At 38.2% G+C, this 13,141-nt stretch overlaps 1 protein-coding gene across 2 annotated transcripts in view; it reads left to right on the top strand.

Moving 5' to 3' along the window:
* Window positions 1-12,455, top strand: part of RAD54B (RAD54 homolog B) — an 89,693-nt gene extending 77,238 nt beyond the window's left edge. For both annotated transcript variants that reach the window (XM_053661237.1, XM_037131159.2), the window contains exons 10-15: window positions 374-664; window positions 3,268-3,443; window positions 8,332-8,593; window positions 10,013-10,079; window positions 10,271-10,471; window positions 12,121-12,455. In XM_053661237.1, coding sequence (XP_053517212.1) covers window positions 374-664; window positions 3,268-3,443; window positions 8,332-8,593; window positions 10,013-10,079; window positions 10,271-10,471; window positions 12,121-12,341 — 1,218 coding nt within the window. In that variant the 3' untranslated portion in view covers window positions 12,342-12,455. The remainder of the gene's footprint in view (window positions 1-373; window positions 665-3,267; window positions 3,444-8,331; window positions 8,594-10,012; window positions 10,080-10,270; window positions 10,472-12,120) is intronic.
* Window positions 12,456-13,141: the final 686 nt, after the last annotated feature.

Raw genomic sequence — 13,141 nt, forward strand, 5'->3', positions numbered from 1 at the left:
TGTATGAGTTCTTTGCTTTGATGTTGAGACTATGTACTATTATAGCATTCGCATAAAAGCTTACTTTCAGAATAATTTAGTTTGTAGATTATTGATTTTTAATGGCTCTCACTGATGCCAAATAGCCAAAAAAAAAACAAACAAAAAACCAAACCCAAATTTAGGAGATTGTGGCTCCACTTAATTAAATGATTATGCTGAACTTTCAGAGATGATGGTTGGTTTTCCTTTCCCAGACTTGCATTTCATTTATTCTGTTAAATAAAAATTCTGAAAGCAAGTAGCTAATTTATCATTATAAAATATTTAATGTTCATTTAAACTGCAATTATTTTTGTCTATAATACTTTAAGTCTGCTTTTATTTTTTATAGGAGGAAAAGAAGTTAGGAGAGAAAAGAGCAGCTGAACTTATTTGCCTCACTGCACCCTTTTTCCTTAGAAGAACTCAAGAAGTCATAAATAAATATCTTCCACCTAAAATTGAGAATGTGGTCTTTTGCCGACCAGGGACACTACAGATCGAACTTTATCAAAGGCTGTTAGATTCTCAGGCGGTCAGGTTTTGTCTCCAAGGGTCATTGGAAAACAGTCCTCATCTAATATGTATAGGAGCTCTTAAAAAACTGTGCAATCACCCCTGCCTCTTGTTCAGCTCTATAAAGGTAAGTAGTGGGTGAGCCTTTGTCAGGATGTGAGCGGAGGGCTCTATGTGGAGGGCAGAGTGGACTGATCCCTGCGGTTGCCTTGTGGCTCTTCCCACAGATCCGAGTCTCTTCAGTGTGGTTCTGCCATAGAGCAGATCCAGCCTCCTATTTGTGGTTCAGCGCATGTCCACACTCAGAGCGCGGGACTAGGGATGGAACCGGTGTGCGGCTCTGCCTTCCAGGGCGTGTGCGCCGTGCCCTTTGGTACCTTGTCTAGTGCTTTGTCGTGGTCTCCCTTCCTATCTTATATTAAAAAGCCAGTCAGTTTTGTTTGTTTGGTGCCAACAAATACAAACCTTACCATTAAAAATAATGTATTTTGTTCTTCAGTATGAAAGCAATACATAAGTTTTATGTGAAATTTACGAAATTCAGAAAATCACAAAGAAGAAAATAAATGATATACTGGTTAGAATGTTAATTGCTGTAACTGGAAAATAGTTTGGTAATATGTATCAAAAGCATTATACTTTTGTATATTTTGTGGCCTGGCGTATCACTTTTTGGGGTTTGTTATAAAGAAATAAAGCTCTTCAGACAAAGAAACCACACTTTTGTATTAATAATAATAATCTTAGCTAGAACTTATTAAGCACTTATTATATATGAAACGTGAAGTAGTTTTCTAGAATTATTTTTTATAACATTTTATTTATTCTTTATAAAATAAAATTTATTTTTTATATATTTAATGCTATTATTACCATCCCCAATTTTTTGATGAGGAAATAAGGACTCAAATATATGTATATATAATTTTTTTAATCCATTTTTCCACTCAATAAATTATGAACATTTTCCCAAATTAGATATTAGATACATTCTACAGGTGTGATTTTTAATGGCTACATAGTTGAGCTAAATTTGGATATTTAATGAACATAAGGCAGTTTGAAGTGTGTTGAGAGTTTTGTTTTGGAGTTGGAACTGAGTACCAGTCCCCACTGAACTACTTACTGTTCCTTTAACCATGGTCAAGTTACGTCTGTGAGCCTTAGCTTCTCCCCTTCCTCCCTTCTTTCTCAGAGAGAGGGGAAGGGAGGGAGAAACAGAGGAGAGAAAAATTGGTCAGTTGCCTCTCACATGCCCCCAACTGGGGATCTGACCTGCAACCCAGGCATGTGTCCCGACTGGGAATCAGACCGGTGACCTTTTTGTTCATAGGCCAGCACTCAACCCAGTGAGCCACAGCGGCCAGGGCTGCCTTAACTTTCTTAACTGGAAAGCACAGGCAACAATAACTGCCTGATAATGTTGTTGGGCAGTTTGATGAAATAATATGAAAAGTTGCACAGTAACTACCAATAATCTGTTATCTCCAACTTGCCCTTAACAATTTTTATTTTTGTATTTTTTCTTTAAACAGTAAAATCATAATTTGCAAACAGAAGAAAACTCGTGGGTGCCATATGATGCTTGAGGTCATTAATTACACACTTGGAAAATGCAGTGTTGTACCGGAATTCTCTAAGTTTATCCTACAGTGGGTTATATTTACATAGTTTATCATAGAAGTCAGCTTCTGTAACTCTGAAGTAGACAGGATCATAACTCTTTATTAAGCAACTTTTTAAGACACAGATTCTGTATACAGTGATAAACATTAAAACCTTGGAGCATGATGCCCAGCAAAAATAGAAGCTAAAAATGCTTCCTTAAAAGGAAGACCTTATGCTGGTCCAGAATGTATCAGTTAACTAATTAACAGGCATAAAACTTCGTAGGACACTACAAATAAGGACCAATATAAAATAGCTGAAATGAGTTTTCCACATATGTAACAGGGACAAATTTGGTAAATGTGGAAGAGAGTGAGGAGACCAGCTTGTCCCAGAAATTTAATCTAAACAGTGAGGTAGTCATTAATAAACGTAACCTCCAGTTACTTGGTCACATGCCAGCTAGACATTTGGAGTGGGAATTTAGGAGGTGCTGATAATTACTTTGAAATAAAATTATTCTAAGAAGTATTGGTGAAATAAAACAATATTGTTAGTAAGAATAAATTTGTTAACTTATTGGGAGAATTGTTCCTTCTTGCAGAAGAAATTGATGAGGTTGAGTAAACTACTGTGTGTGTTTGGGTTATCAGCTGGGTGGTGCTGTGTAAAGCCCTTAAATCAGGAGAGAAAAGCAATGGTGGGGAGGGGAAAGGGAAGAAGAGTGAAAGAGAGGGTCAGTGAGGAGAGATCTCAGGGTTTGGAGAGGATGGATTGTGCAGCACTGTGTGCATCTGTTTTCCTGTCCCTTATGTTTCAGTTTCTGCATCCCCCCCCCCCCCCCCCCCGCTCCCGTTACTTCCAGACAGTGACACTGCACTTGTGTGGTGAAGGAGACTGCATTCTAACTGCTCTGTAATTAACTCGATAGGATGCATGCTCTATTTTTAAAAATTGACCAAATTATAAACTATAATGATTTATGTGATCAATAGCTTGTTGTTGTTTTTTTTCAGGTAGCTAGTAATACCAATTTTTCCCCATAATTTTAGCATTGTCCCCTTCCAATTAAAAAAACAAACAAAACATAAACCAGTGTGAATCATTTTTTTTTTTGAATAGGAAAAAGAATGTAGCTCAACCTGGGATGAAAATGAAGAGAGGAGTCTGTATGAAGGCTTGGTAAATGTGTTCCCTGCTGATTACAACCCTCTCCTGTTTACTGAGGAGGAGTCAGGAAAACTACAGGTGCTGACAAAGCTCTTAGCGGTTATTCATGAGCTTCGTCCTACTGAAAAGTAAGTGACCAATTTAATAAATTGGCTTAGAGGATGTCCTTACTCCCCCAAATCTCCCCCCGCTTTTTTTTTTTTTTAAGAAAACATTAAAAATAAGTTGTTTTCTTTGGGGTCACAGTCAGCTCCCAGTATTTGTTAAACTTATTAACAATGTGGTTTTTTTTTTCCCTTCTTATATATATATATTTATTTATTTATTATTATTATTTTTTAACAATGTGTGTTTTTATTGAAGAAAAAACTTAATGTACATACCGATATTTAAAAAACCCCTAGAGATGTTTTTTATGTAACACCTAGCTTGTACTTGATCTTTCTGAGAACCCTTCTTTCACTCTCCCCTAAATGTTGATACTCTTTAGGGTTGTTGGTTTAGCCTCCTTCCCACTCTAAATACCCTTCTTGGGCTATCTCTGTCCTCATAATTTTAATGATCATTCATACAGTGTCGATTACAAATCTGTCTCTCTAGTTCAGCCCGCTCTTCTAGTTTCCATATCCTTCTTTCGGTTTAATGCAGGGTTCCCCAATGTGCCACCCACCCCCTTTGTTAGAAACCTGGCCGAAAGCAAACAGCAAAGCTCATCTGAGCTCTGCTTCCTGTCCCCCCCACGCCTCTCCACCCCACCCCCCCCCCCCCCCCCCCCCCCCGTCTCCCAGGAAACTGGTTTGTGGTGCCAAAAAAAGTTGGGAACCACTGCAGTTTAATGGACATCTAAAGCTATCCTGATGTCCTACCCCACTTTAAGTTTCCTGTGTCCCAAAGCAGCTTCATCATTTTGACACCGCAAGCCTGATCTGTTTGCGGTACCCTGGGCTGATGAGTGCTACACAATGCAAACAAGAAACCTTATCATTCTTGATTTGCTTTTCTCCTTCACTTCCTTGACATTGTCAGTCACTAAGTTCTACTGATTTTATTTTTTAATTTCAGGAATTCATTTCCTTCTGGTATCAACATTTTTGTTTTTATTCTTATAATTACGGATTTGGGTTATGATGGTCTATTGGAAACTTTATTTCCCTCTTACTTTCAACCCCATTACATATCACCACTGGCCTACATCATATTCTGAAATAGAAATGTGACAAGTCACTCCCTTTTTACTTTCAAAGACTCCTAGTTGTGTTCCAGAAATTTCTGAGTGCTGTAGCACATTGGGCAAGATTCTTCATGACCTGGCCAGTGCCTCCTTTTCCAGCCTCATCTCTCTCCATTCCTTCATACTTAGCCTGTGGTCCAGTCTTACCAAACTACCTGCAGAACCCACATTTGCCGCTCTTCTTACCTGTGGTTTCCTGTCCCAGCATTTCTTCTACTTCTCATTCTTCTGGCTGGCCTTTTCTCTTCATCAATATTCAGCTCTAGTGCTTTCTCCTAAGCCCCTGGCCTCAGTTCGAGTTAGCTGTCCCTCTCCTGTACGCTGTAGCGTCTCGTACGTCCCTCTAATGGAGCCCTTGTCACGTCACATTTAATTGTGGGTTCTCTTACAAAGTCGTTACCTGTAGTGCCGGGACTGTGTCTGTGGATTAAGGCAAAAATACATAGACGACAAAATAGTAATTATGTTGGATTGTTAAGGCAAAAATACATAGACGACAAAATAGTAATTATGTTGGATACTAAAAAATCTTTGGAAGATTTTTAGTATCATTTGACTTGTGAAGATTTTTAGATTTATTTTCCTAACAATGAAGTGACTAGAATAAGGAAACATTCTATGAAATGTTTAATATAGTTTAATTAAAATATTTTTGAAAAAATATTTTATTTATTTATTTTTAGAGAGAGGGGAAGGGAAGGAGAAAGAGTGGGAGAGAAACATCAGTGTGTGGTTGCCTCTCATGTGTCCCCTGCTAGGGACCCGGCCTGTGACCCAGGCATGTGCCCTGACTGGGAATCGAACCGGCAACTCTTTTCTTCACAGGCCTGGCTCAATCCACTGAGCTACACCAGCCAGGGCTAATTAAAATCTTCTATCAGGTGATATTTGATATGTAGAGGAGAACATATATGATTATATGCAGATTGTAACCCTGTTTGAATTTAAGAGTGTGAACTTTTGTTTACTGTATCCTTTTTATTCTTTTCTGAGTGAGGGATAGCTGGTATATTATTGGGCAGAAGATAATGAGCGAACAGAGTTTTAGACAAAATGAAAGGAGATAAGGTATGAGCACAGATGCATTTATCCTCGATGGTGTCAGAGGGCAAAGGTGACTAAAACCGCCGTGAAACTCCCCGCTGTTTTGAATGTGCCTTCCTCTTGATTGGGCATTTGCTTGGTCGCTGTAGATCTTTGATTTCCAGAGCTCCTAGAAAGTTATTTTTGCCAGTTTCCAGGAGTTTATTTCATGTTTCCATGGGAGAACAAGGACCTGGAGTGTCTTAGTCCAGTGACATCTTGCTGATGTCACTGATCTCATTGATTTTGACATTATTTACTGATCACATCTTGTAATTCATGATGCTTTAGTGCTTTTATGCCCTCCTTCCACCTTCCATCCTTCCAGGCCAATCATATAACTTCTGGTTAAATGAATATTTAATACCTATGATATTACAATTAAGTTGTTTCCTGCTAAGACAAATAGCTTATGTGATTATGTTTCTTTTCTTGAACAACTTTTCCTTTCCTGGAGCTATGATTACCTTTTTTTTAAAAAACTTAATCCTCACCTGAGGATATGTTGATTAACTTGAGAAAGAGAAAGAAACATTATCGGTTACCTTCTGTACGGAGATCAAACCTGCAACTCAGGTGTGTGCCCTGACCGGGAATTGAACCTGAAAACTTTCGGTGTATGGGGTAATGCTCCAACAACTGATCCACCTGGCCAGGGTATTATTAATTGCTTTTTTACCCCTCCTCCCCACTTGTTTTACCCGTTGTATTGCAAAGCCTTCCTATTTCAGTACCTTTCAGTGCATTTCTCCTATCAGTCTCTACTTCCTTTAGATTTTGTCTTTTCTGTTGGCGTCCTCTGCCCTCCTGCTACCCTTTTGAACTGGTAGGTCACTAATCTTGCCACAGAGCTGCCATCGTGGAACTTTGCTTACCCATCGCCTATGAATTCCTTTGTCTTCTCTTCTGTTGGATCTGTTTCCTGTAGTACATCCTATAGTAGCTTCCTCAGAAAGAGAAGGTGGGAGGGAAGGCTTTTTGACGTCTTTCCTGTCTGAAACTGTTTTTATTCTACTCTAGTACCTGAATGACAGCTAACCTGTTTGAAAGATGCTAGATTGAAATAGCGGTCTCTTAGAATTTTTAAGATTGCTTTATATGTATTCCAGCTTTCAGGGTTGTATTTGAGAAGTCTGATGCCTTGCTGGTTTCTATTCTTTGCATGTAACTTGTGTTTTCTCTATGAAAGCTCTAGCAGCTTTTCTTCATTCCTCATAGTTTGAATTAAAATCTCGGTCTGCTTTAATGTGGATCATTTTTTTTTCATTTATTGAGTTGGGAACTTTTCAGGAAGTTCTTTTAATGTGAAGACCCCCAGGTCTGGAAAATGCCTGCCCGCCTGTCTCCCCTACCTCCTTCTCTCTCCCTTTCTCCCTGACCCCTTTACCCCTCCCTCCATTTTTCTCTTCCCATTTCTCTTCTTTCTCTTTTTCTCTAAACAGTTTATTTCTTTTGGGGGGAATTTCTGTCAGTCAGGTATTGAACCTCATGGACAATTCTTTTCTATCCTGGTGGTCATTGCATTCCTTTTTCATCTATTTCTGGGCAAACTGTCTTGTTATTATCTTCTGAATCTCCAGTGAAAAATTTGTTTGGGCTATCATTTTAAATTTGTAAGATATTTTTTATTCTTGATTGATTTTTTTATTGACTCCCCTTCTTGTGAATGTTATCTTTTATTTGAGGATATTGTTTTCTTTTTCCTCCATTGCTCTGTTTTATTCAGGTTTCTTCTTTTATTTTTTGTTTTGGTTTCTATATTTAATGTTGGGGGCTCACCTCAAACATTAGCTGGTCATCCTTGGTGTCCATTTGTATTTAGGAGTAAGAAAATGAAACATTATTGAATGTTCTGTGCGCATGGGTAGGGTTTGTTGACTGGTTACCTCATTGGGTAATTAGTCTATGAGTTGGCTTTGTAGTTTAGGGACTTCCTATCTCTGTGAATCTTTTCTCTTGGGTCATTCTTGTCATCCCAGATATGACTCTTCCAATGACATCTCTTCTGGAGTAGGATGTAAGAGGGACACTGGCTGCTGGTGTCCTGGGAGCTGGCAGGAGAAGGGCATTGGAATCTTATCATCTAGAATGCATACTTTCATTTTGATTAGTCATTATGTTTCTGCCTTTAAAGCCCTCTGATCTAAGGTTCTTTGGTTTACTTTTTCTAGACAAACCTTTGAAACAGAAAGTCAACTGGTGACATGGGGTAGGGCCTGGGTTCTACTTCCCAGTGTTCTTGTAAGAGCTCCAGTTTCCTTCCTTCTGAGATACCTGAAGAAGATTCTATGGGGTGAATGAACTTGCACTTTTGTTATTGGAATTTTCTACTTGGGGCACTTAGGTTTCACCTTCTGTATATTCATAAGTAGGTCGCTATTATGTCATTCCCTGTTTTTGTATATAAATGTCTCCTATTTTATTGAAGGTAGAGCTCGTATTTCTGTTTGTCATTCTCCTGCTGTTTTTAGGGTGAATTTAGAGAGGTGAAAATGGCAGAAAGGTATTTACTTCACTATTTTCAAACTGGAAGTCTCTGAGATATTGACTTTAAAATTGAATTTGAAGGAGTTTTAATGTACAAGGTTATTGTTGCGTGTTCCTTAAATATCAGCGATAATATTACTTTGCATCGTTCTTCAATTAAAATAATCTAAGATTGTCTTTAAATTGTATATATCAAGACTCTTCCTTTTTGACAGGGTGGTGTTGGTGTCCAACTACACAAAAACATTGAATATTTTACAAGAAGTATGCAAGCGTCATGGATATGCATATACAAGACTTGACGGACAAACACCAATCTCTCAAAGGCAGCAGATTGTTGATGGCTTCAACAGTAAATACTCTTCTAATTTTATTTTTTTGTTAAGTTCAAAAGCTGGTGGTGTGGGACTTAACCTTATTGGAGGATCTCACTTAATTCTCTATGACATTGATTGGAATCCAGCCACTGACATCCAGGTAGGGCTATATTTTATGCATTAAATAAATATTATAGAATGCCTCCTGGAGATATACCTGCTGGGGGTACAAAGATGACGATGTATTGTATGATAACTGTTGCATTTAAAGCCCTTATTTTGCCAAGGACTCTGCTAAGTGCTTTACAGCCTTTCAGTCTTCGCAGGTGTGGCTATTATTAGCCCCATTTTGCAGAGGAAGACCTGAAAGCTTGTTCTAGGTCATGTAGCAGAGCCAGCAGATTCTAACCCAAACCTGTATGTCTCTAGGCTCAAGCTTACTGGGCAATTGGGCCTTTAGGATGCTTATGACCATGAGGGGAAGACAGTAAAGTATTACAGATGCTATGATCGATGTTTGAGCAGAGTACAGTAAAGATATAAAATTACCTTATTTAGGGAAATGTTTCAGAAGAGCCTTTGGTTTTCTTCAACATAGGGTCCATCTTTATGTTTTCTGAGTTTTCTACTTATAGATTTGCACCAGAGTCGGTATCTGTGTTGTTATTACAGTGAAAAGGTGCAGACTAAAATCAGTAAAGGCGCATAGGGCAGAGTCCAGAAGAGACCAAGCACCAGCTTCCAGTTTCCCTCCCCTTCTGCAGTTGGATGGACAACACTTAGTTCTCCTGGCTTCGATGAGTGATAATATATACGGAGTTTTGTTGAACAGAGATGTTCACTTGCATGTGGTGGCCAGAGTGTGTGTTGGATGTCGGTCATGCAGGCATGGAGTACCCAAGTGATTGACCCTAGTTAGTCAGTCTCCAATCCTACCAGAGGTCACCCTAATGGGATGTACATAGCCCAAGGCCCTCACCTAAATCACACAGTTAGCATAAACTGTCTAGCATGGCCCGAGACCCCAGGTGAACAAAGACCTTTTTATCAGGAAGGATATTCCAAGGGTTTAGGTTATCTCCCAGGAGCAGGGCTTTTCTGGAATGTGCCTTCTCTGGAATGCTGGGCTTTTCTTTGAAATGTGCCTGGTTTGCATATCAACCCTTTACTGTATAGTATCATTGACCCTGAAACCGCCAGGGCCTGCCTAGAGCCTGACTGATTGCAGGTATCCTAGGGCTTTCTTAGGGATGAGTCACAAGCTGGGAATGAACCCTCGCGCTCAGTGGCTCTTTGTGTCTTACTGTCTGAACCGCCGTGTTGGACTTTGATGCAGATAGACCGCCCACTCTGCCGACACCCTGCAGTTACTCTACAATTCCATGGTGGGGGTCCCTGCCTTTCTTTTACTCAGGAAAAAGATATGAAGTGCAGAATGCTTGGGCGTGCCTGGGCTTTGTTTTTTGAAGCTATAAGTAAAACCTAGAATTCCTAATCTTAAATGTATTAATGTAAATTGCTTATGTGGAAAAGGCTATTCAACTAACAGTACTCTCAGAATTCTCATTTATCTTCTAAGGCAATGTCTAGAGTGTGGAGAGATGGTCAGAAACATCCTGTACATATTTACAGACTGCTAACCACAGGTAATCAGTCTTCCCTGTGACAAGAAGTGTATTCTCTTTAAATAATTAAAAAAATTTTTTGTTGTTAATCTGTGCTTCAGTGATAGGAATTATTTATTTTTTTTGTTAACTTGTTAGCTAAGCATATTTTACCCTTCAAAAATACCAGACATAACTATCCGAAGTCAGTTTAATGAATGGTTTCTCTGTAGGTACAATAGAAGAGAAGATCTATCAGAGGCAGATCAGTAAGCAAGGCCTTTCTGGGGCAGTGGTAGACCTAGCCAGGACCTCGGAACATATTCAGTTCTCGGTAGAGGAACTCAAAGATTTGTTCACACTACATGAAAGTTCACGTTGCGTTACTCACGACCTGCTTGAGTGCGAATGCACAGGAGAACTGGATCACACAGGTTTGTTGTATTTTAACTGTTATGATGGTGAAGTTAATTTGTCTCTCTCTAGCTAATGAAAATATTTAAATACAGAATAATGAAAATATTTACAAGTTGTATACACCAGTTTTCTTTTTTCCTGAGGTCATAGGGCACCTGCCAGATCAGTATCTGAGAAATGAATTAGAACCTTTCTTTTTTTTTTAAATTTTATTTATTTATTTTTAGAGAGAGGGGAAGGGAGGGAGAAAGAGAGAGAGAAGCATCAGTGTGTGGTTGCCTCTCACATGGTCACCACTGGGGGCCTGGCCCACAACCCAGGCATCTGCCCTGACTGGGAATTGAACTGGTGATCCTTTGGTCCACAGTCCGTGCTCAATCCACTGAGCTATACCAGCCAGGCTGAATTAGAACCTTATACTCTCAGTTTGCTGCTTATTTTTGAATCATCTGTGAAAAGTTTAATGTAGAGAAATCTTTCAAATCCTGGCATAATGGCTTCAAAATTACAACAATGTTTTTAATCCTTTTTTCTATTTCACAAAAAAAACATACACCTGACAGAATAATGTTAATCTTTGCTCATTTTGTGAAGACCTTAATTATTACAGGATCATACTCTCTGAGGTGGTGAGCATGGGCCCCCATAGTTGTCAGTACACTGTGAACTGTTCGTGTTGGTTAAGTGAAGCTAAAACGTCAGTTCTCTAGAATTAACACCATTCAAATGGGAGCTGGATCACCAGCAGGACTCGAGCGAGCAATGTTCAGGAGTTTGAAATCACTCGATAAATTATACTGAGTAGGTTTGAGAAGTTAGACTGTACAAGACTGACACGAAAGAATTGTATGTCATATAAATGCTATTTGATTCTCTGTTATGTTTTCTGTTTTAATAATTTCTGCTTTTATTTACCTTTTTCATTGCATTTACTCTGTTTTTTTTTAATTTTTCAAATTAAATGCTTAGCTTAATTATTTTCAGCCTTTTATGAAATAGGTATTTGAGGCTATAAATTTTCCTCTAAGATGAGACTTACTTTTTTAAAAAAGATTTTATTTATTTTTAGAGAGGGCAAGGGAGGGAAAAAGACAGGGAGAGAAACATCAATTTTGAAATCTAGAAACTTCAATTTTGAAATCTAGAAAGCGTGAAGACTAAAACTTGTTTTATCTTTATAAATCTGCAACAAACTCATTGGTGGCAGAAACCTTACCAAAATTGATGTGACTTTATCGGTAGTCTTTAACCCATTTTGTAGGACTATTCATATGACCTGCAGGATATTAATGGGCTTGCTTATGTAGTGCTGTCCCAGATTGTTCCAATTGTATATTTTTTATTGTATTTTCTTCCATTACCATTTATACTTCCTGTGCCGTCTTCCACCTCCACTCACCCCCTTTCCGCCAAATTATATTCTGAATTTGGAAATATATCTGGTCCCAAACGTTTTAAGTAAGGGTAAGGGAGTGCAGACTTGTAACATATCTCTTTGGACGATAATTTGTTTACTGTATGTATTTCCTGTTAACACACCATAAGGTCCTCGAAGTCAGGACCAAAATGTAATAAGTTGTATAATCTTATTATATCATAAAAAAGTATTGTGTATAGTAGAATATTGATTGGCTTAAGGACTCTGTCATTCTTTTACTTATCCCAGGTGATTCGTTGGAAAAATTCCCTCTCCCTAGAAATTGCCGGCTTGGTCCGCCTCACAAGAGGCCCGACTCCCTGAAACCTCTCTCCATGTCGCAGCTGAAGCAGTGGAAACATTTTTCTGGAGATCATTTAAATCTTGAAGATCCTTTTCTTGAAAGGATAAGAGAAAATGTATCATTCTTTTTTCAGAATATAACCAATCAAACCACTGCTGTACAGTGAAAGAGGAACTCATGACATTGCTTTGTCATGAGTTAAAAAATCCCTTTAAAAATTATGGTAATTAAATGTAATTTTTAAAAACCAGTAGAATTGTTTACATTACCATAATACACATTTGTCACAAAGTATATCATAATTTTGATACACAGTCATCTGTCTTGTATATATTCTTAAATATTGAAACATTAAATGTGTCTATCTTATAACTGTTTAGTAATAATTCCATAATTAATGCACTTTTATCAAGTACCTACCAAGGAATTTTCATAAGGAATATGAAAAAAGGTAAAATACCTGGAATATTAGACAGAGATGTGTCAGATAATTGAAAAACTTGATAAATTTAAACTATAGCTCAAGGGAGTAAGAGAATCAGCGACTAGAATCACAAATGCTGAAGACGGTGCAGGTGACAGTTGCTGTGGACGGACCGAGCGTGGATGGTGGCGGGCACTTCAGAGCACTGGTTCCTCATCTGCAACTCAGACTCGTGGGGCACCGACCTGGAGTCTATAAAGCTTTGTCCCCCAAATGTTGTTGGAAAAATTTCAGCCATCATGTTGAGGGCATTTACAGTAATTTTTGACATTAAAAAGAGAGTTTTAATGCACAAGCAAGCTTTAGAAGACCGAAGTGTACAAAGAAAAAGGTGTTATTTAATATCCAGTTGGGGCTTCTATAATAAGCTTTTGCTTCTATTTAGGAAAATTTGTTTTAGACTGAATATTGCCTTGAGGTATTAAATAAATATAATATAAAAAAAAATTTAAGTATAAATTTTGCTTTATGCTACATTTAAA

This window comes from Artibeus jamaicensis, unplaced genomic scaffold (genome assembly GCF_021234435.1).
Source record: "Artibeus jamaicensis isolate MK-2021 breed Jamaican fruit bat unplaced genomic scaffold, CSHL_Jam_final scaffold_916, whole genome shotgun sequence".
Classification (NCBI taxonomy): Eukaryota; Metazoa; Chordata; class Mammalia; order Chiroptera; family Phyllostomidae; genus Artibeus; species Artibeus jamaicensis.